We start from the raw sequence: 23,423 nt of genomic DNA on the forward strand, positions 1-23,423 counted from the left end.
TGATCCCACCATACATTACGACCATTTACGGACTGACGTTTTGTGCGCACACGCGGCTCGGTTTCGGGTTTTAGCAAGCCTTACATAAAGCTAGGGAATGTGCTGGATACCTGATCTTAGGTAATCCGCACTCCATATTACGGCTGGTACACCTACGGAGTACAGTGTGCCATCCATTGATGCTAGCTGGCAGCGACCTCTCGTTTCTTACGGGTTATGGGAGAGAAAGACGGAACATACAGACACAGGGCATAAATTCTTGGGCGCAAGTGCGTACTATGTGCAAACACTAGACACAAGGGGGAAGAGATCTCCCCGAGTTCCTGAAGAGAGGTGGTGGCGGCAGATGGGCAAGTGGGCAAGGAGACCACAACGGGCCTGCCTCCCAGACATCGGTCTTCTTGATATTGTGGTGAACTGAGGACGAATAGGACGAGGACGAACCGCGATGTTGTGTTGGCATCATCATCATCTTTCCTCTCTTCATGACTTCCCGTCGGCGTTTGGATCGTACTGCTAGTTACCTCGGGTAGCCTAGGCTCCAACATTCTCCAGTTGTCAGATACGTATCATCACCCAATTACTGGACGTAGCAGTGAACCACTCAGCCAACAAACCCTCCCTGCTTCCTCTGTTTCTTCGGCTATAGGTACCAGGTAGGCAACAGTTTTTTGATCCCCTCCTTGCATTCTCTGGACTTGGTGTTGTTACCTATGTTACCAGATAGGTAGGGGAGATGCAAAGAGGACGAGTGAAGGGAGGGTCAGCGGTTTGATTGTCCTGCCTACTGGTACCTACCTTATGTACCTATGTATGTACTTTCGGCCGCCTGGCTCCTCCAGCACCTAGCCTCAACCAAACTCCGAGTTGACCGGATGTTTTGTTTAAGCTTACTTCTAAGCTTACCTAGGGGTGTACTTCGGAATGAAACTTTTGGGTGACAGTTTTCGGTGTGGTTTGCCACCACCGTCTCGCCGCCGCCGAAAATAACACCGCTACCAAGGCACCAGGGGACGAAAAGACTCCTTGCGATCCTTTGGTCGGGACATGACTGCGTACGAAGTATTTACCTGACCAAAGATAATGGCGGCCGTGATATCCTTTTGCTTCGCTACGGAGGTACCCCGAGGCAGCGAGGTAGGAGGAACCGGTGCTGTTGGAGAAGGATTCATCAAGAGATCATGCGAGGACTCTTTCCAGGCATCGATCTTTGTGCTACGTATGTGTGACACTCCATACAGCTCGTCAGGATGGACTGTTACGGACCGGACTCTCCTCCGGTGAAAAAATTAGTGTAATACGGACACCTCCTTACCTTCAGCGCCACCAAAGTCCCGAATCTCTCAAGAACCTTGAAGCCAAGCGAAGCGAAATCACCAAGCTTTCCACCATCTCATCAATCCATTGCTTTGGGCTCATCACTATCAGCCAGCCAGGCTGGCGGTCGTCGGGTGTTTGTTGATTCTCGAGTGAGTCGAGCCCGCAGTGCAAGTGCCGTGCTGTGCTGTGCTGTCTGCACATACGCACAGTAGTGTACGTCTTGACGCCGGACCAAAGTCCGAGCTCACACATAGTGTACGGAGTATAAGCCAGTCGGCGGTTGTTCAGCTTGCCCAGCGCAACGCCGGCGCCGGCGCTAGTTGGGTGACGGGCCCGGCGCCGGGTCCATTTGGGCGGTGGATCGGTGGAACTGGTCGCGTATCTCGACGCCAGAAAGAGCTTGTTTTTCTTCTCTCGGTCCCGATTTTGGTTTGGTCTGGTTTGGTTTGGTTGCTGCTGGATGTTTGGCGTTGTTTGGTGTTCAGGAGGTTCGGTTCAGCTGCGTTGTGTTGATGAGTTCAAGAACTCTGCACAGTGAAAAAAACCGGGGGCGGATTTGCTCCGCTCCCGTTCACTTTGTGTTCTCCACCTGCCGAACTGCCAGCCGGGGCAGGAGAGAGGATACGACTCAGGGGACGCGCCAAGGGCCAGGGGGTATGACTAAGGGAATTTCCTTTTTTGTGCTTGTTCTGGCCAAGCTCGACGGACCGCCAGCCTGAAATTTTGGAGGCTTTCACTTGGCAACTTTTCACTGAAGAGGGTCCACCCGGGGCTTGTTGAAGCTGGCAATTTACAGGTAGGGAGTGCTGAGAGGGCTGCTGGCGGGCTCGAAATAGGGGGTTGCGCCCACTGGATGTTCTTCTATGTTGGTTCACTTGTGTTGTTTTTGTCTTCTTCGCCTTGCAGAGGGGCGTTTTTGTTGTGGGCCTCACTTCAGAACATATTAGTAAACTAAACACCGGTCAAACAGCCACGCTGTCAGCCCTCAGTATCCGAAACTATCACACCCCGTAGGCAGTCGTGTTGATTGATTCGGTGAGGTTTGCCCGTCTGACTGGGAAGTTGGCTTGCTTGGTGGATGTCAGATTTTGGTTGGCTTTGAGTCCGAGTCCATGTCAAGATTTCCGACCCCTGAAACCAGGGCATTTTTGGTCTTTTTGACGGAGTCGTTAGTTATACGAGGCTTTCATTTTGAAGCCTCAGAACTGTGTCCAAGGCATATTGTAGGCATCAATAGCTATTTAATTTCTCACGCCTCCAGTTGTATCGCATACTTAGGTAGTTGCTTGTGCAGATCTGCGGTGAGGCAGATTATGGAAACATCTGCTTGTCTGTAGTGTTGTGTACACTATGAGTAGTGTAGAGCCTCACGCATTCAAGGACTCAAAAACGTCCATGTCTTGGAGTGAGCCCTGGAGTGGTTGGCGATGAGTAAGGCGACCCCACCGTCGGTCGGAATTCTTCCGCTGTCCCCACCGCTCCTAGCGTTAACATTGTGCTGTCTTGGGCAATCCGTCGGACATAACCACAAGGTGAAGAACTGCAGAACCAGAGATGCTTACACCACAGCCCTGTAATTTCTCTTCTCGAAATCGACTTCGATGTGGTTGCTGATCGGGATTTCCAAAAGTGCTGTGCTTGTCATTCCAAGGTGTTCTCTTCACCATTTCGCCGGCATCATTCCGTCCAGCGTCGTACCGTCCTTCGCCTTCGGTCCTGGGGAACGGACAGGAGGCTTGCAGCACAAAGCGCGAAGCTTATCTCCGAGAGTCCGGCCCACTAACTATTACCCAAGCAGCGCACACCAACTTGTACGTTAGGTAAGTACATACCTATTTCGTCGGCATAGTCAGCTACCACAACTGCTGAACAGACCAAAAGCTGCATTACACTACATGGTTCTCTGACACAGGCGAGGTTGTTGGAAGGGAGGAAGGACCATGACATTTTTGACAATGATCCGATGACATGCCCCGTCTGATGCAAAACGAACCCATCCTATCGTATCCCGCAACCGTTTGTTGTCTGGGCCCCCTCCCTAAGTGTCACCCTCCAACACGTGAAATCTCACCACTCAAGGTTGCCCGGCAGAATGTGAGCGCGGTGTGTAGTGGAGAAGAGCAACAGCAGGCGGGCGACTTGCCTGGAACAGGCATGGGGCAAGAAGCTACCTGATGAAGCAACTGATGGACAAAAGCCTAGCAGAAAACATGCTCGCTCGGACGGTCGCGGGGCTCGGAGGTTGGCCTTGGCCTTGGATGATCGGGGAGATGTGGTGCGTTGGCCAAGCGTTACGTACGCATCCAAGGGGGTGTGAGGTGTGAGCCTGGAATTCGTGTTTGACTCTCTGAATGAAGGTGTGGTGAAGAAAGCGGATGACTGATGACGGACGTAACACACCCCTCCAACAAGTGCAGCACGGTCCCAAAAAGACGACAAGACATGGCAAATGTGCGCTAGCGTGCCCGAGGGACGGCCGCGGTAAAAATAAGCTTGAAATCCTTATTCGATGGGATTGGGCCATGGCTGGAATCCTGTTGGGTGGACGAGGTTGCAGTGGGGTAAGTAAGCAGGAGGGGGGAATGCATCTGGACGGATGTGGTCCAACAAGTTGAAGGATTTGGATTGCGCAGTGATGAGAAAGATGAGGGATGAGGAAGAGCACAAGTACGTAAGTCCATACCTACGTATGAAGCAGACAGACGAAGTGGGATGGAAGTGAATGAGTGGTTGAGCAGGAATCTAGGCAGGACAGGTAAGGTATAGTGATAGGATCTGGGTTATCTGGAGCTTTGCGCCCCCAAATGAACTGCCTGCTTCTCGGGATCCCTCCATTCATGAGCCTGGTTCTCGTCGTGGACTGGACGGTTGGAGCAAAGCCTCCATCCTTCAACCTTGGACCCCGCCTTTCATGCACTCTTGGATTCGTCCTCGATGTCGGGTTCGTGCCGGTGCTGCAGCACGGACAAAAGCCGGCTGTGCCTGGACACAACTTGGGGTCCAAACATAAGCTCCATGCATTATTCGGTGCCTACTAGCAGTAAGATCGTGCTTGATACCCGGGTTGTCTGGAAGTTGCAGACATGAACTCGCCAAACCCAGGAGCATCTCGCCGTGTCTTGGATGAGTGCAAAGTGACAAGACGGATGACGACCTTACCTATACGGAGTAGTATTACTATCTGAATTAGTACGGTATGCAAAGATGGACCCTGACATGGTAACATGTGAAGGGTATGCGGCCTCCCGACGCTAGTGTAAGGTTAGATCAGAGACCAAACCAGCGGCGAGACGCCGAGAGACGCGCCGATGATGCCAGACTGACAGCAAGGGCCGATAGCCGCCCGACTTCCGGTTCAGAGCGGTTGTGTGTCTTGTGTTTTGTGTTGGTGAAGACAACAAGTGGAATCAGGGCAGGTTGGTAACGTCGGCTGTCTGTTGGTGTTGGTGTTCACTTGTGCAATGTCACGGTCCCGTGCTATGCTGTGCTGTGCTGTGGTGGAGGTTGCTTTGTCTGCAGACGGGCTGCCGTTGCGAGAATGACAAGACGTTGGAGTGTCACACCCCCCGAGATTCGAGAGAGTGAAAATAAAAAAAAAGGTTAATTTTGCCCCCTCTCCGAGATTCCGCACGCGACGATGCTTGGCCTGCTTGGCCCTCTTGGCCTTGCTTGGCCCTGCTTGGCCTCTGCTCCCTCTTCCCTATTTTGAGGGGGGTGTACGGAAAAAGAGACAAAAACCCCGGGCTTGGTTGCTCGGTTGGGTGTGTTAGAAACGATGACAAGAAATCAATGCTCTGCTTACCAATCCTCCGGGCTCTCGGGCGAGTTCCGGGCTGGCCATTGACTGTCCTGGTTGTGCTGGTCCGGTCCACAGTTTGATGCAGTGTGGGTTCGCCGTGTTTCCATCCAGCGTCACCTGCATCAACTGTGGTTTATGAAAGTGACATGGCCGATACGACGACGTTGGAGGTGACGGGCGGCGGTCCTGGAGGTCATCGGTCATCGGTTTCAACTCGGGCCTTGATTGAGATGAGATGAACCAGAAATGGATTTTGTATTTTAAACTTCTGACAGTTGTGAGCAAACACTCAGCACTTGTTCCAGGCAGCTGCCGAGTGGAGAGGAGAGGACGGATCCGGTACCGTATTTCAATACGATACGTGTAATGCAAACGCCCCGTACCAGCTGGCTGGCAGTGGAGACCGGGGGTGTATGGTAACGTACTTGGACCGTCACGTCACATTCCGAGGCAAATCCAGCCCGATCCTGGAGGCTTGGCTTGTCGTGGCTGCAGCGTCATCGACATCCATGGATGCAGGCGATTCCCAGGGCTTCCAGGGATGCGGGCCCCACTCTGTCAGCCGCCCGCCAAACTCAACTTGCCGTTAACGTTAATGCTTCTCTCGCAATAGGAAATCTGGACCACCACTCACTCACTGACTGACTTGTGTTTTTAAAACCAAAGCAACCCCCATTCCCACCCCTTCACACCCCCTGATGACACTTTTTTAAGACGCCCAAACAGATCCAAACGAACGCCATTCCTGTCGATCCCGATTCCAGGAAACTTCTGCCGATCGCCATCATCACTGCGATTTTCACAAGACGAAGAAGTGCAGAAACCGCACAAAGCAAGCTGCCACACGTCATCATCTCGCCAACAGCCTCAAGAAACCCAACCCAATCCACGACGACTCACGGCAAACATCCAAAATCAACCTCGATCTCAACCTCGTCCACCACCGCCACAAGCCTCGGTCAACTCGGTAAGTGTGTTTTGTTGATTTTGTCTGCTCGTTATCTTGAACTGTTTGTTTGCCTCGACCAACACCCCTCGAATCAAAACACGACTTGCCCTTCAGGTCCCATCCCGCATCAAACAAGCCATAACCAACACCACCTCCCCTCTGCCGAGTGGCCTGGTCCTCGGCTGATTTGGGCCCTTTGCTCGAATCACGGCCGCCCCGAACAAGTGGATATCCGACGCTCTCTGGCATCATGACCGACAACAAACCTGGCAACACCACCGCAACAAGCTTCCTTTGCCGGTAGCACTGCCGTGCTCCAGAGACAGTGGCGGAGCCGCGCTCCAGCAGTTCCCCGGCGGATCCCCGCAAGGCATCCGGAAATCATGTCCACCACAGCACAAGCAAACAAGCCTTTTGTGTCAAGGGGTCCCAACGCCCGCTTGGTCTGAGGTTTGACTCCACCAAGCCCGTGCTGCTGTAACCATGCACGTCTCGTACGCCCGCTGCGTTACGTGGACGCTGTCTATCCTGGAACCACCGCGGTTACAGCTCCGCTCGCCAGGGACCCTCCAAGGCGCTTCGCTGGTCGTGGCTCTGCTCATGGATGGATCTCCTTCGGTCTCGGGGAACAAGCTCTGTCGACCCATTCCAGAAGTGAACTCCTTTCCTCCTTGTTCGCCCCGTTGATCAACGTTCCTTGCCAAGCGGTGGAGTTGCCACTTGCACAGCGCCATTACGACGCCTCGGGTTTCCCCTGTTTTCATCCAAGACGGCTTTCTTTTTATGCTTTTGTGTCTGCCTTTTAACTGTTCCAAGGATTTTCTTTTACTGACTCGATGATAGTGCACTTGTTCCTGATCAACCTCTGGTGACTCTTTATCTAAGTCTCAATCTGTCTGGGGACCCAACCTTCTAGAAACTCGGTATTGCTGCAGCGCATGTCGGGTCTTGATTAGCCAAGGGGGGAAGGAAGCAAGCGACGTCGATCCCGGCAGCAATGACACGTCCAACCATGGAAGACTCACGGCGTGCGCCGCTCATGATGGAAACTTACTATGGCGCCGTGCGGTCACCCGCCGACGCCATCAAGCTCTTCGAAGCCTGCCGCCTGGGTCTTCTTCCGAGGGTACAGCGGAGGCTATCAGAGAAGGAGCGCCAAGCCATTCGATCGGGATCCGTCTTCGTCTGGGATGAGAGGGAAGCCGGCATGCGGAGATGGACCGATGGCAAGTCATGGAGCGCCAGCCGCGTGTCCGGCAGCTTCTTGACATATCGGGAGATGGAAGGAAAGAGGGGGAACGCGTTTGGCGGTGGGAGGAGAGGCGCAGGGAAGACTCCAGACTCGGGTCGCGGTAGTGATGAGGACCACGACGACGGCGAGCCTGATGGATACCGGTACAAGCCTGACGGCCTGACCAAGCAGTCCTTCAGCATCACCAATTCGGCCGGCCAACACCTTCACCTGATCGCATACTACGCTCGCGGGCCTCTCGACTTGATGCAGCCGACCAACGACCCAGCCCTCCGCCACATCATCCCCGCGAAAGGCATGTATCCCGAGTCGAGCCTCGCCGAGACCAACTCATCGAGGGCGCCGGCCAGCCAGCCGCATTATTATCACAACCATGTACCTCCTCCCCACCCATTTCCGTCGCCGTATCCGCATCCGAGCTACGGGTGGCCGCCGTCACCAGTGGGCACGCCTCCTTACGCCCCAGGCCATCCTTACCCGCCGTATAACCAAGGGCCGCCACCTCCGCACTCGTATCATCATTACCCTCCTCACCCCTCCCAGCACTACTCTCAGCCTCCGCAGTATGAGCGTCCTGCCCTTCCTCCGCCGCCACCGCCGGCTCATCCGCAACTGCCTGCTCCCGTGCCGCCCAAGGCGCTCCCTCAGCCGTATTCACAGAACCAGCGCAGCCCGCCACCTCTCCCGCCCCCGCGCCTCGCCGTGCAGGACTCGCCCCGTTCTCAACCGCAACAGGCTCAATCAAGGGAAGCCGTGCATATGGAGCCTCGTCTCGCACCTATCGACGCCGGCGCACAACAACAGCAGCAACAACAGCAATACCATAACGGCCACCGCAGCCCACGGTCTTCTCCGCGCGAACTACCGTCGCCCTATCACCAACTCCCACCGCCGACCCTGCCTCCCCCGACCAGCAGCGCCTACGGTCCGGGACCGGTCAGCCCGACGGCTTCGCCCCCGCGTAGCGCTACGGAAGTGCCGGGAAGCAGGTCCGAGTCGCAAACATCGTCGGCAAGCACGAGGCCCTCGTTGTCCGCGCTGCTTTTGCATCCTCCCACGAGCACTACTGCCACGGCGACGGCATCGGAGCCGAGCAGCGCGAACCCGGCCAGCGCAGGGACTGTTGGGAGCAGCGGAGGCAACTCTCCCGGCCCGGGGCCGTCGTCTATTCTTGGCGCGGTGGCGGCGGCGGCGGTGGCCAGGGTCGGCGGGGAGGATGCGAGGGCTATCGGGGCTTTGAACAAGAATTTCTTTTAGGAGTTTTAACTTGTTGGGTTTCTTTGCCTCGGGAGATAGAAACGGAGTTGGGGGCGTGTGTCTGTGTTGAGGCGTAGGATTTATTTCGCTACCTAGAGGTGTGGTTGCTTAGGTCTGTTGGAGAGGCAAGAAAAGGAGGAGATGTGGCATAGGCATCATCATCATCATCATCATCAGGACTGGATTGAAACGGGACAGGGACGGGATGGGATGGGCATGAAATCATGGCTGACTGCATAGCGGACTGGGCGTTGGGGTGTTTGTGCTTTGCTTGTTTGTGTTTTTCGGGTGGGCAAGTGATAGTTACCTAGGAATTTCCTCCCTAGCGGAGTCATCATACTCATCATTGCCATTGTCGTTCTCGTCTTGCGGTGTCATCAATGTACTACTGGTGGGGATGGGGTCAGGTCGGCCGGGTGGGTTAGGACTGGCTGTTGGTTGGGCTCGGCTGGGGGGTGAGAAAGGCATGGTGAGGTCATGTCGCGTTCTAGGTCATGCTGTTAGATGGTAGCTTAGTTAGCTCTTTTCCGAAGAAGAGAGATGCGGACATATTAGGTAGTGCTTACAAGTTCGTGGTTTTTTAAACCGTTCCCTTGGAGAAACAACCGTTCTTCAAAGGGTCGGTCATCGATATTTCAGTCGGGATCGAGAGATCGTCACAGAGAACCATTAATACAGCTTGGATGATGTACTGTACATCAGATCAGGTACCTGAGTTACTCGTGCATACGGAGGACCGAGGGAGTCCTTCAAGGAGAGCGACAGCAGCAGCACGGCCACCAGATTCCTCCTGCTCCTTAAGCTTCAGCAAGAGAATCCAGCAACATGTTCAATATCTTTTTCTCTCTCTTTCTCTCCATACCTATCCATGCACACGAAAGCGACCGATATGCACATCTCTCTCTCTCCAACGCCCGTAGTAGCGGAAACGTAAAAGCCAGGTACCTAGGTACTTACTACCACCTACCTCAGCTCAGATAGGTAGCTCAGGTAACCGATATACGACTGAACTGAACCTCATCCCCCATCCTCCTCAGTCCATCTCTCCATCTCCATCTCTTGACTTCCCGCTCAGTACCTACTTACCACCTCCTCCCCCATTTCCTCGCTCTCCTTTTCCCCTCCTAACTACCACGAACCAACTTAATACCCCTCCGTTGCTGTCCATCATCCATACATACATACTTCCGTCCTACGTCCCGCCTAGTAGTGTCTCCAAAAACTCCGGCATAACCGTTTTACCTTCTTACCAATACGACGGCCTCAACCCCGAAAACCCCGCCAGCCCGGACCCGGCCGAGTCGCCCGTGTCCTCGCGTTTCCTCTGTCCGGCAAGCTGTGTAGCAGAAAAGCATCATTCATCAGCACAAACACACACACTTTGATATATATAAATCACTTTAACGAAGGGGAGAATGCGGGCTCACCTCCAACTGGACCCCCTTATGCACGTGCACCAGCCAATCGACGTAGCTCTGGGCCTCGTTGTTCCTGTCCTCGACCAGCATGCGCGCAAACTCGTACTCGGCGCCGTCGATCCCCTGGCGTGCCAGCTGGATCGTCAACCCCTTGGACCCGCGCAGTGTGCGCAAAAACTCGACAATGTTGCGCACCTGCGCGTTCAGGTGCGTCTGCAGCACGGGCAGCGTCGACGTGTACGGGTCCAGGCTCTGCAGGGACGTCTTGTCCTCGCCGAACAGGTCCGCGATGAGGTTCGGCGACGTCTGCGCGTGCATCCATAGCAGCGTCTGCTGCCCGTTGTCCACCAGGTACACACCGCCTGGCTCGACGCGGGCGAACGAGGCGCGCATGGCCGGCGGCATGCGCAGGTGTCCGCCCGCGGCCGGGTCCGGGAAGCCGTCCTCGGGCTGGAGGTTGTGGATGGGGATGATGCGCGGGTAGAGGTACAGGCTCAGCTCGAGCGGGCCCATGGTGCGGATGGCGCGCATCTCGGTGACGCGCCGGTCCGTGGTTTCGACGCCGCCCTTGAAGGCGCGGCATTTGATCATCGCGAGCGTGTACATGGCGAACTCCTTGAGGCGTTCGGGCATGACCAGCTGGCTTGGCGGGTGGGCCTGCGACAGGAAATGCTTGCGGTAGTTGGCCAGCACGTCGATGGTCTTTTCGGTCAGGCTGAGGCGCACGTCCTTGAGGCTGGTCGAGGTGGTGGCAATCTTGGTGGCGGCTTCTTTGGCAAGCACCGTGCAGACGGCGTCCTGGTCGATGAACTTGATGCTCTCGCGCGCGTTGTCGCTGACGCCGGCGATGACGTTGATGCAGCGGACGCGGCGCTGGCCCGACGCCGAGGTATAGAGCAGGGCAGCCTGGAAGTGGGCGTCGAGCTTGCTGTCGAGCTTGCCGTCGTAGGTGAAGGCTACGCTTATGGCCTTGTCGGCGTCGATGACGCCAAGCTCGAGGTCGGCGCCGAAGGTGTGCTGGACAAAGTTGCCGTGGTAGGCCGCCACCTGCAGGCCGTTGGAGCAGCGCACCTTCATGAGGCCCTGGTAACCCGTATCGCGCGTCACGGCATGCTTGATTTCGAGCATCAGCTTCGTGCTGTCGCGCTGGGCAATAAAGTTGGGATAATAAAAGCTCTCGCCGCCGGTCGTTGCCGACACATAGCCTGGAGAGAAGTTAGAGCAATGAAAAAGGAGATACAGATGTGTAGAGGTTGGCGCACTCACCGACAGTAGCGATATCCAGGTAACCGCCCGAGGGCGCAGCGAGGAAGTAGTCGATACCGACACCGGCCGCGACCATCTTCTCGGCAACCTTGCGCCAAGCAGGGTGCTCGGTGCTAAACAGCTTCTTGTCCGGCTCACCACCAGGGTGCTTTCCGTCGTCGCGCATGAACAGACGGCCGGGACCCCAGGTAGGGAGGGCCGATAGCGAGCAGAAGATCTTGCCACCCGTCTTCTCGAGGGCCGAGAGGGCAGCGTTCAGGGTCGACAACAAGGCAGGCTCGGGGTTCTTGATGGTGGAGAACATTTGCGGCAGGCGGGTCAGGAGGGAGGTGATGACGGCCTTGGACTCGTAGGGATCGACAAAGAGGCCATCGCTCAGCGGCACGAAGGGATCCTCAATGTCGGGCATGATCAACATCTGCGCCTGCTCGAGGTTCGGGCTGACGTTGTAGAAGTGGATTTCGCGGTCGAAGCTGATGAAGCCGACCTTGGCGCCGTTGGGTATCCTGCGCTTCACCTCGCCCTTCTCGTCCTTGTCAGCATCGCCGTCTTCGCCGTCGCCGCCGTACAGGGCGCGCAGGATGCCGTCGCAAAATGCCTCGAGGAAGCCCTTGTTGTAGGCCTCCTGGGTGACATCGATCAAGAACAGGTAGCGCATGGGGACAGGCTCGCGGGTCCAGTACTCCTTGGGCACGATGAACTCGACGGTACCGCGGGTCAGCTCGGGCCGCTGGTCGCGGTCGACGCGAACGCCTTGGGGACTGGTGGCGCAGAAGTACTCGGGCGGGGTGTCGTTGGGGTAGCCGCACAGGTTGCAGACGAACTTGTTGCCACCAGAGCGGAACATCATGAAGGGGTTGATGTAGGCACGGCAGCGGTGGCAACGCGGCGGACCTTGATCGCCAAAGTCGAGGACGGGAATCTCGCTCTCGCCGGCCTGTAGCGGGGCCAGGGGTTGCAGGACGAGGCCGAGAGGAAGGCCGGTGGACTTGAGCCCGGCATCGGTGGCAGGGATGTTGTTGAAGGTAAGGCGAGCAAACTTGGGCGAGGCGTTGCCCTGGTCAAAGGCAACGAAGGAGATGGCGGCAGGCGGGGGGACGAGGCGTTCGAAGGTCGGGTAGACGTTGGTGAGGTAGTAGGGTTGGACCGAGTCGCGCGAGAGCGGCACGCTGGGCATTTCGTCGGGCGACACACGGGCCTGGCCGGCCGGGGCGACTGGGGCGACGGCGGCCGGGGAGGGAGCGGCGGCGAAGTCGGCCGGGGAGGTTGGAGCAGGGACGAAGCCCGGGGTCGTCGGGGTCGGGAAGCCGGCGGACGGAGGGGGAACGAGACCGGGGGAGGCCAGATAGGAGGGGCCGGGAGGAGCGGGCCCTGGCATGCCGTTGAAGGCCTGGGAAGAGCCGGCAGGGGCCTCGACGTTGTGATAGGCATGGCGATCCTTCTTCTTCTTCCGGACGGTACCGGCGGGATGGGAGGCATCAGGGCCGAGACTCATGGCGCCCATCTGAGCAGCGAGACCACCATCGTCGGCGGGCTGGGGAGGGCCGTAGCCCGGGGTTGGTGGTGGAGGAGAGGGGCCGGGAGGCGGGGCGCCATAGTATGGCTGTTGAGCAGCAGGCTGGTAGGGATTGGGAGCAACAGGAGGGTTAAACTGAGGAGGGGCAGGCTGGGTGGTGCGCCTGGGGTCGTTTGGATCGAGGACCTCGCCCTGGCCAAGGGCATGGTACATGGAGTAGTCGGCCATGGTTGTGGTGTTTTTGTGTATGGCGAGTATCTGTCCTCTACTTGTATTCTGTCGTCTCGTCTCGTCTCGTCTGGTGTCGTCGTGGCTGGATCAGGGCGGGGTAGGGTTGAGGGTCGCTAGGACTTTGTAACTTGATGTGGATGTCTTCGAAGCATGAGATTGACTTCAACTGTCACCGTCTGTCATCCACGAGTCTGCAGTCGAGGAAGTCCTGGCGCATAATCGGAGACCCTTTTGCAGGACGAAGAGGGGAATAGAACTGTGTGTCCCTGACAGGGAGTTCTGAATGGGGCTCGTGGATCTGGAGGGGACAGGCTGGTGTTACGCTTCCTGGACTCGACGTGACCGAGATATGGACTTGGAGCCAGGACCTGACGGGACGGGACGGGAGTTAGGTGATGTTAGAGGTTAGGTGTTGTCTTCACCCAACCTCCACTGCTGTTGCTGGTGGTGAGGTTGCTCCTCAGTGGGGTCCCCGCCAATCGGCAACACCCACAGCGAACCCTGAACACCCTGAAGGCCAGAGTTTCCAGCCTGTCCTCTTTTTTTTCCCGGCGGGTTGAGGTGGGCCGAGCTTGTGTGGGGCTTGATAGAAGGTGGGCCCACAAAGGTGGGCCGCCAGGGGCTGCGGGACAAGACATGGGCCTGCATCTGATTGGACAATCGCCTGGCAATCGATCTGCCGCCTCACACCGCCCAAGAGATGAGCCTGAGCTGTAACATACGGGCATCCAATACGAACGAAAACCGTTACTGTACAATCTCAACCTGGAACCTGCATCCAAACGGCGACGCGACACAGCGCGACCAACCTTCTTTCTTTCATCATCACCACCACCAGCGCACTTGCGCATCGAGAAATACGTACTCAATTCTACAGCCAATATAAACAAGCACGAGCCAGGCCACCGAAAAACAAGTTTCGAGAAAACATGAATTCCTGCCGGTAGTCTCCGCGACAAGAGCACCATGTTCACCTTTCGCCCTTTGCTGGGCGCTCTCAGCGAGTCGCCTGCTTCGCAATCGCTATTGGAGCTCGATGGCGGCGTCAAGATCCTCGTAGACGTCGGCTGGGACGAGTCCTTTGACGTGGAAATGTTGCGCGAGCTGGAAAAGTGCGTATACTGTCAAAGACCTCGGATGGCTTTCCATCGCTTGACCAGATTCTGACCGAATGCCCATCCACAGACAAATCCCAACTCTCTCGCTCATTCTCCTCACCCATGCCACCGTCAGCCATCTCGGCGCCTACGCCCATTGCTGCAAACACTTCCCCCTCTTCACGAGAATCCCAGTCTATGCCACCCGTCCCGTCGTCGACCTCGGCCGCACCTTGACTCAGGACCTCTACGCTTCCACCCCTCTCGCCGCTACTACCATCCCTCCAGCCTCCATCGCCGAGGCGTCTTTCACATATGCCCAAGCCCCGACGGCCGCCAACAACCTGCTGTTGCAGCCACCAACCCACGAGGAGATTGCCCGATACTTCTCACTCATTCAACCGCTCAAGTATTCCCAACCACACCAGCCACTACCATCACCCTTCTCGCCGCCCCTCAATGGCCTCACCATTACCGCATACAACTCGGGTCATACACTGGGTGGAACTATTTGGCACATCCAACATGGACTTGAGTCTATCGTCTACGCGGTCGACTGGAACCAAGGTCGCGAGAATGTCTTTGCTGGTGCCGCATGGCTGGGTGGAGGCGGAGGTGCTGAAGTGATTGAGCAACTGCGCAAGCCAACGGCACTCGTGTGCAGCAGTCGAACCCCCGAGACTGCGTTGCCACGTGCTCGCCGCGATGAGCAGCTGCTCGAGTCCATAAAGCTCTGCATTTCCCGCGGCGGCACCGTGCTCATCCCCGTCGACTCGAGTGCCCGCGTCCTAGAGCTCGCTTACCTTATTGAGCATGCTTGGCGCGCCGAGGTCGCCCGCGACAATGAAGTTTTCAAGTCGGCCAACGTTTACCTGGCCGGCCGGAGCATCGGCAGCACCATGCGCAACGCGAGGAGCATGCTCGAGTGGATGGATGACAGCATCGTGAGGGAGTTCGAGGCCGTCGCTGGCGGTGCCCGTCAGGGCCAAGCCGGCTCCGGCGCCAAGGCTAAGGACGCGGGCCCCTTCGATTTCAAGTACCTGAGGCTCTTGGAGCGCAAGGCTCAGATCGAACGAGTTCTGCAACAGGCAGCCGAGGCAACCGAGCCCAAGGGCAGGGTGATCCTGGCCACCGACGCCAGCATGGAGTGGGGGTTCTCGCGGGATGTGCTCTACGCAATCGCCGGTGATGCGAGAAACCTGGTTATCCTGACCGAGAAGCCGAGCGCCTCGAGTCGCGGACGGGGACCGTCCATTGCTCGCACGCTCTGGGAGTGGTGGAAGGAGCGGAAGGATGGCGTCGCCGTGGAAGAGACGACCAGCGGCGACACGTTTGAGCAGGTGTATGCGGGTGGGCGTGAGCTGGACCTGGCCGACGCGACGCGCCAGGCCCTCGAGGGTGGTGAATTGGATGTCTACCAACAGTGGCTTGCCACCCAGCGTCAATTACAAGCGACATTGCAAACCAGCGGCACCGCCGCATTCGAGTCGTCGGCCGACGTGGTTGACGACGCGTCCGAGACGACAACCGAGTCGGACGAGTCCGAGACGGAACAGCAGGGCAAGGCGCTCAACGTCTCCACTACGATGGGACAGGCCAGCCGCAAGAAGGTGGTGCTCAAGGACGAGGACTTGGGCGTCATGATCCTGCTCAAAAAGAAGGGTGTCTACGACTTTGACGTCCGCGGCAAAAAGGGCCGCGAGCGCATGTTCCCGGTCGTCATCCGTCGCCGACGTGCCGACGAGTTCGGCGAGCTCATCCGGCCCGAGGACTACCTTCGGGCCGAGGAGCGCGAGGACGCGGAGCAGCAGGACGACCGGCAGCAACAGGACGGGACACGGCAGGAGCAAGGTTTGGGCAAGAAGCGTCGCTTTGACGACGTCGGCGCGGTTAAAGGTCCGTCAGGACCCAACAAGCGCACCCAGGTCCGACGCGCCAGCTCGGACGAGCCCGAAACCGCCTCGGCCCACGCGGACAGCGGCGCTTCGGGCGACGAGCTGGACGAGCTCGAAGACGAAGAGGAGTCTGTGATCGGGCCCGCCAAGCTCGTCATCACCCCTCGGCCCGTCACCGTCAACTTCCGCATCGCCTTTGTCGATTTCAGCGGTCTGCACGACAAGCGCAGCCTGACCATGTTGATCCCCCTGATCCAGCCGCGCAAGCTGATCCTCGTGGCCGGGTCGGAGGACGAGACCACGGCTCTGGCCGCCGACTGTCGCAAGCTATTGGGAGCGCAGCTCGCCTCCGACTCGTCCTCGAACCATCAGACCGCCGCCGCCGATGTCTTTGCCCCGGCCATCGGAGTCTCCATCGACGCGTCAGTCGACACCAACGCTTGGGTCGTCAAGCTCACCGATTCCTTCGTCAAGCGTCTCAAATGGCAGAGCGTTCGCGGCCTTGGGATCGTCACGGTCACGGGCCTGCTGCTGCCAGGAGGGCAGGTTGCCATCCAAGGCGACGGCACCGCTTCCACCGCCACGGAAGGCGGCAGCGGGGACGCTGCTGATAATGACCAAGATGCGGCCAACAAACGCCAGAAACTCGACTCTAATAATAACCAACAAGACGGCGCACTCGTCACCACTTCCACCTCCACAGCCCTCACGACCACCAAATCCCCCGCGGCACAACCACCCACCCTCGACGTCCTGCCCCCGACCCTCGCCTCCGCCGTCCGCGCCGCCGCGCAACCTTTACACGTCGGCGATTTACGCCTGGCGGATCTCCGCCGGGAGATGCTCAAAGCGGGCCACAAGGCCGAGTTCCGCGGGGAAGGTACGCTGGTGGTGGACGGGACGGTGGCGGTGCGCAAGACGGCGGCAGGACGAGTCGAGATTGAGAATGTCGGGTTCCCTTGGTTTGCTGGAGGTGCCGGGAGAGGAGGTGCTGGAGGGATGGCGACGTTTTATGAGGTTAGGAGGATGATTTATGAGGGGTTGGCGGTTGTGGCGGGGGCCTGAGGTTGCGTGAGGTAGGATGGGAGGGCATCTGGGATGGGATTGATGGGAAGGGTTGGTTTGTGTTTGAGGAAGGTGTGGTACGTCATGCAATAAGGATCAACTCCTTGGAGTTGAGTCCCTGGAATTGGAATGGTTACGCCCAGCAACCTGGATGGAAGGTGTGTAGATTATCTAGCTACTGGACATATGAGGCGATCCAGCGCGTCTGCAGCAATCAGGATTACTTGGGAGGTGGCTGGGTTCCTGGCGTTTTTCTTGCCTGAACATGGGATGGAAATAATAAGAGATCCATCTAATATGAAACAGGAATGCTTGCTCCTTTGCTGCAGCGATGTGAGGATAGATCGATTCTTAGACTAACCAGACTTTCGCTTGAAACATCGACTTTTCCGACGCTCTCGTAGAATCCGACGATCATACCCCAAGCTTCGATATGAATGAACAATACGTAAAAGTCCCTCGGTATTCTGACCCATCAATACCCCAGTGCCGTCCCAATTGTCATCACCATGCAACGCCAGACCTCAACCAGAACGCCATCCATGCCTTTCATCATGATCATGATCATTATCATCTCGATCTAGTCTGTTTTCCGGTTTGTCGTCCATTTTGACCTCATTCCTAACCTCTTTCCAAGACCCTACCAACCATAAGTGCCCATAGCATTATCCAATTGACCCTTTTCTTCTTTCTCGGGGAATATTCCCCTCGTTATTGTTCTGCTTCCAACATGCCATCATAGCCTCCCTTACGATTCTCTCCCATTCACATCATCTCCCTCCCTCCCTTTTGATGACACGCCCCGCTGAACAGCAGGCCGGGCACTCGCTGCTGCTCCTGCTGGTAACTCCTCAACCCTCTCCTCCCTCGTCTCCTCCACCCCACTCTTCTCCTCCTCCCGGTCCCGGTCCCGGTCCCTCCTCTCCCTCTCCCTCCTCCTCGCCGCCCTCCTCTCCTGCCTCACCATCTCCTCCCTCATCTTCCTCACCACCGGGCTCTTCTCCCGAATCTTCTCGCCGTACCGATAAAACGCCCACGGCACAGCAATCAACACCACCCCCATCCCGCCCAACAACGTGCCCGCCCAGCGGGGGGTCAGTTTCTCGTACATGGCGGTGCCCGCTAGCGGCAACACCGCGCCGAACACGGAGCGCAGCACCGCGTTGCCCGCGCCCGCCGACGCCGCGTGCTGCGACCCGTACACGCCGGCAAGGTAGTGCGAGCCGTAGACGAAGCAGACGGTGTTGCCCATGCCGAAGGGGAGGCCCATGGCGATGGGGACGACGGCAGGGATTTTGTCTGCGGGCAGACACGTCCAGGAAAAGGCCAGCTGGCCCGCGGCGGTGAGGACCGCGCCGATGGTCATCACCAATGCGGTGCTTTCCGGAGCGGGGCGGTTGGTCAGCGGGTCGATTTTCGCGTGCGCCGCGATGAGCCTGCGCCAGACGGGTTCGAGGGCGATGCCCAGCAGCGTCCCGGCGCCGATGCCGAGGAAGGAGAGCCCCGTTTTGGCGGGCGACCAGCCGCGGTGGGTGGAAAAGACGATGGGGTAGGCGACGAAGCAGAGGTAGAGGATGCCGTAGACGATGCTGAGCCAGAGGTTGAAGAACCACAGGATCGGCTCGGTGGCGGCGAGGATGAAGGGCCGGCTGAGGTTGGCGCGGAGCAGCGCGCGGGTCGAGACGCGCTGGTCGAAGCGCGACCACCACCGCGCGTCGCCGGTTTGGCGGCGCAGGAGGGCGGCTTTGCGCCGGAGGAGCGCGGGCGCGTAGGTCTCGCGGCAGAGGAAGACCATGACGAAGGCTGCGCCGGCGAGGATCAGGGATAGCCAGTTGTTCCACCGCCACCCGAGGCGCTCGCCGACGTAGCCGCCGATGAGCGGGCCCGTGACCGGCCCGTTGATGGGCGCGATAGAGTACCACGACATGAAGGCGGCGAGGGAGTCGTGGGTGGCGATGTCGACGACGGTGCCGGGACTGTTGGAGATGAGGGCGGAGCCGAAGAGGGCGCTGGCAGGGGAGGGTGTTAGCAGGATAGTCGACCGAATAAAGGGGAAAAAGACACATCGAGAGGGAAAAGTTTGCAGAATCAGACTCAGGTCGAACTCACCCAACAAACCTCACCCCGACCAACACCCCCAGCCCCTTGGCCAGCGCGCACGGCACAATCAGCACCATAAACACCGCCAAACACACCAAATACACGATCTTCCGCCCATACACCTCGCTCAGCGGCGCCACCACGACACACCCCGCCGCGAGGCCGAGCAGGTACGACGTCAGGCCCAGCGTCGCGACGGCGCGGCTGCCGATGCCAAACTCGGCCATGATCTCCCCCATGGTCGCCGTGTAGCTGGTGCTATAGAGGACCACCACCCAGGTGGCGTAGGAGACGGAGAGGATGGTGAAGGCGCGGTACAAGAGGGGCCTAAAGAGGAGCGGGTTGGTTAATCAGTTGGGCTTGTTTGTTTTGTTATAATAGGACAACGATAGATGTCCGGTGGAAAAGGAAAGAAGACGGACCAGTTCTTGGGATTATCCGCATCCTCCGGCCCAAAGAGGACCTCATAATCCGGCGGCCGCGACGCCGCAGACGCGATGGACGTGCGGGTGGCTGCGTGGTCGAGGCTATGTCCTATGTTTTGTCCTGGTGTCTCGCCCTCTCTGTTATCGTCATCATCGTCGTCGTCATGACTGCTGTGGTGACTGCTGTGGCTGCGGCTGGTTCCATCATCATCATCATCGTCGTCCTCGTCGAGCTCAGTACTCTGCTCCTGCTCATGCTCGAGGTCCTCCACCGTCGTGATATTCCTACCAAACTCGTATTCTTCGAGCGTTGAGATGAGGTCTGACGCTATGGAGTGACGCGAAGCCGGGGCGGTGGGTGTGTGGCCGGGTTGTGGGGAGGAGGATCCATGTACCGTCTTCTCGTCCGATGAGGAGGAGGAAGCATGCTCTTCGTGGCTGGTCTCTGCCACCACTGCTGCTGCCTGCTTTTCTAGGTCTGTTTCCGGGGATGGCATGTTGAAGGCTTAACAAATGCAAAGCAGCTGATGCTTGCAAGATTCGCTTTTTTTTTCTTGCAGCCTGGTGTGCTGCTGGTCTATAGGATGAGGAGTGCCCAGCATAAATTACTTCAGTAAAACACGAGGCAATCTATGTCACGGTGGTTCGGTCGTGATGGATAGTGCACAGAAAGATGAAAAGAAAGTGAACGTGGACATAACAACCATGAGAACTGGGAAGGGGGAACCTAGGATAAGGTAGGTAGTTCAACAGAGGAGCCGCAGGGAGTCTGGTAGCGTGCCAGAGTCCAGGCCGTTAAAACAAGCACTTGGTTGCTGATTAGTTATCAGCCGAGCTCCAACGACGCAACCGGCGGGTCTGCCGGTAATGGTATCCGGGGGAAAGATGGGGAATTTGCAGCACAAGCATTGCCACCAACAACAACGACTAAGTACTAGAACGACCAGAGCACTCGGACGTTAGGAAGGACGGAGGAGCATGTTGCATGACAGACCGAGTTGCTGTGGTTATCCAGCAGCCCGTATTCGTCTCATGAACTTATGAGACTCAGCATCCTTTTTGCATGATACTCATTTACACGATATCGCCTCGCAGCATGGCGAAATGGACGACGATTCTCGGACCCCAAGGAGGAAGAGGAGGAGGAGTCTAGCGCGGTGCTAGGAACGGAGCCAGTACGCCGTGGGTGGAGAACGGACATTAGAGACGCGGGGAGAGGCGATAAAAAAAGAATCCGGGGTACTATCTACAGCCTACAGCCGTCCCCGCGTTATGATGCTGGAATGCGGTCGATGATGGTGGTGACCGAAGTCCATGATGTTCCATGATTCAATCTCAAGAGTGCAGAGTTCCTACCATACTAGCTGACGATATCTACCTGCTAACTACACCTGCTTCCCAGAAGAAACAATGCTAGGACATTCTTTCAGCATCGTCGACATGACAGTAACCGATCAAGGGAGAAAAGAAAAACCAGGCGTAGAAAGTTCCCCGTATCCACACCTCCCGTCGATATGCCTCGGCATCTGGTCGTTAAGCGCGGCTAAGAGATGGATGGGTGGATGGATGACAAAGCCCAGCATCGAATGACGTGACGGAAAAGAGCTAAAAAGGGGAACGTGGAGAAAAGGGTGCGGCTCCGAAGGACGGAGCGGAGACCCGGATGTCGGGTGACCCAGACAAAGAAAGCGCCAAGCCGGGCCCAGGCCGGATCGGATCTGGGAGCGGAGCCGTCGGGAAGCCCGTCTTGGCCTGCTCTGAGCCGATGGGTGCTCGGGAGGGACACAAGGTTGAGGGGTCGGGCCGGGTTGGTTGTGTGGATGAGTGGTGATGCCGAATACTTATGTATTGTATGTACACATATGTGGTGGTGGGTGTTGCTGTGGTTCCATTTGTGGAATGCTGTTAAGTAGAACAAAAACTAGCTTATACTTCTCAGCTTCTGTTCCAAATCTCAACCTCAATGCGTCAGCCACGAGTTCATCTTGTGGCCGCTTCACTTCCTGGACCCTCCCCAGCTTTCGCAGCACCGAGTCCAGGTTGAGGCCATATGTATGTACGGAGCAAGGGGCATGGTATCACAAATGAACATGTTTCTCACCCAGCTGCGGCCGTACGGGGCCAGCTGAGATTATTTAGCCAGAACCTGCCAGGGTCCTGCATGGTGTTTTTTCTTCTGTCCAACCGTATGCAGGCCCAAAGAAGATGAGATGAACACAACACAGCATGCTGTCAAGTAGACAAAGTCATTCGAGTCTGTCGGTCATCAACACAAGCCGGCCCTTGTCCTCAGATCCCCCACACGAACCGGACTGGCAAGGGCTCTTATGTTCCAAAATTGGCATCCGTCGGTCCGCCATCACCAGGAACAGTGCCGATCAGAAACCAAACGAGAGAGACATGGGGATGGGGGTTCGGGATGGTGGAGTGCAAATCGTGTTTGTTCATTCACTTTGTTCACTTCCCTGTAGCCAGGGTGGCAGAGGGCTGATATCCATCTATGCTGGCGCCCCAAGACAGGAAGCATCTCTTACATTAACAAGAGGGACGCTGACAGGTGACAGATGGCGGTTGCGGTGGCTTCAGTTGCGGCCCAGCCCGCGTTGCTGTCTTCAACGTGAAGAGTGCATGTGCATTGCATACTCCATACGGAGCAGGAAGGAGGACACAACATGAACAACACGCAGACCGCCCAGACGGAGCAGACGGTGACTGGATGTTGTGGACCCGTAAGCTGGGAGCTGCCGCTGTCAAAGTGTACCACGGCTGCGGGAAGGCTGCCAAGAAGAGAGGGTGTTTAGCGGCAGTGATTGGTGGAGGACAGGACCGATGATGGTGCCTGACCGGGAGGGTTGACTAGCAGCTGCAGGCTGGGGTGGTGCAGGGCTGCAAGCTGCACTACACTAGCTGAGCTCGGACAGTTCCAAGGTGTTCTATGGCTTCTCATCTGGCATCTGGTTCAGTGCTGATCCGGCAGTGGAAATGATGGTGCTGGGGACAGCGACCGGGTGTGTGAGACAGAGTTGAACGCCGGAGCGAGCAAGTAAATGATGGCCGACAGCTGAGAGAGTGTACAGAGACAGAGAGCGCAATCCATCCAAGATGAATATGAAACGCGACAATAAAAAGAGGTTGCTTTGCATGGCATTTTGATAGGCATTGTGGTTCTATTGTTGTCAAGTCTGATTGTTGATCAGTTCATGGTTGTGGTGTTTGCTTTGGCAAAGTCAAAAGTCAACGCCAGCCCTTTGAGATTTGGATTTGGTGTTTGGATTGGAAATAGATGATGAATGGATGGTCTCTACCGTGTGCAGCCAAGAGTCGACACTGTTCAAGGTTCATGGTTGGATCCACCCTCGTCGCGCCGATGTAACCCAATGCTGGTGTGCCTCTGTTTCAGGAGAAGTGAGAGGAGCAACGCACGGGGAACAGAAGCCAGTGAAAGCCTCACACTCTGTCCTCCGTCCACCATCCAAACCGGACACAGATTTGCCATTTCCCAATCACTGCAACCGTGCAATCGCTCATCACCTCACTGATCTCACTCAAGGCTCTCAAAAAGGAGAATTGTCCCCGAAGGCTACCTCGTGTTAAGCATGAAACAAGGGAGTTGCATGCCGCGGCTGCAACCTATACGTGAATTTCACCCTCAACTAACTCACTTTTTCAATCTTCACTTGTTCGCCTGGTGCATGTGTGAAGTCAGAGACCGGATCGATAACAACAGCCAAAAAGGACCTGAAAACATTCACTGGCCAGGAACACGCATGTTTCTCCACCCTTTTTTTCCCTAGCGCAGAACCGTCCGCTTGGCATCCAACCCCGTTTCTGTT

General features: G+C 57.1%; 5 protein-coding genes across 5 annotated transcripts; 3 read left to right on the top strand and 2 right to left on the bottom strand.

The window, feature by feature from the left end:
• Positions 1-5,628: 5,628 nt before the first annotated feature.
• On the top strand, positions 5,629-6,940 carry VTJ04DRAFT_7151 (uncharacterized protein; the record flags this gene model as incomplete). The annotated part of the gene is made up of 3 exons (XM_069365447.1): positions 5,629-5,676; positions 5,834-6,086; positions 6,912-6,940. 3 exons carry the CDS (start codon positions 5,629-5,631, stop codon positions 6,938-6,940), a joined length of 330 nt encoding a protein of 109 aa, XP_069216480.1.
• A 140-nt stretch (positions 6,941-7,080) lies between these two features.
• On the top strand, positions 7,081-8,577 carry VTJ04DRAFT_7152 (uncharacterized protein; the record flags this gene model as incomplete). Its single annotated transcript, XM_069365448.1, has 1 exon — positions 7,081-8,577. One exon carries the CDS (start codon positions 7,081-7,083, stop codon positions 8,575-8,577), a length of 1,497 nt encoding a protein of 498 aa, XP_069216481.1.
• Positions 8,578-9,823: 1,246 nt separating this feature from the next.
• On the bottom strand, positions 9,824-13,005 carry VTJ04DRAFT_7153 (uncharacterized protein; the record flags this gene model as incomplete). The annotated part of the gene is made up of 3 exons (XM_069365449.1): positions 9,824-9,913; positions 10,005-11,200; positions 11,262-13,005. The coding sequence occupies 3 exons, from the start codon at positions 13,003-13,005 to the stop codon at positions 9,824-9,826; spliced, it is 3,030 nt and encodes a 1,009-aa protein (XP_069216482.1).
• Positions 13,006-13,974: 969 nt separating this feature from the next.
• On the top strand, positions 13,975-17,065 carry VTJ04DRAFT_7154 (uncharacterized protein; the record flags this gene model as incomplete). The annotated part of the gene is made up of 2 exons (XM_069365450.1): positions 13,975-14,120; positions 14,194-17,065. The coding sequence occupies 2 exons, from the start codon at positions 13,975-13,977 to the stop codon at positions 17,063-17,065; spliced, it is 3,018 nt and encodes a 1,005-aa protein (XP_069216483.1).
• A 748-nt stretch (positions 17,066-17,813) lies between these two features.
• Positions 17,814-20,087, bottom strand: VTJ04DRAFT_7155 (uncharacterized protein; the record flags this gene model as incomplete). Its single annotated transcript, XM_069365451.1, has 3 exons — positions 17,814-19,074; positions 19,175-19,492; positions 19,588-20,087. 3 exons carry the CDS (start codon positions 20,085-20,087, stop codon positions 17,814-17,816), a joined length of 2,079 nt encoding a protein of 692 aa, XP_069216484.1.
• Positions 20,088-23,423: the final 3,336 nt, after the last annotated feature.

The sequence above is a fragment of the Mycothermus thermophilus genome, assembly GCF_041956435.1.
Source record: "Mycothermus thermophilus strain CBS 625.91 unplaced genomic scaffold VTJ04scaffold_5, whole genome shotgun sequence".
Lineage (NCBI taxonomy): Eukaryota > Fungi > Ascomycota > Sordariomycetes > Sordariales > Chaetomiaceae > Mycothermus > Mycothermus thermophilus.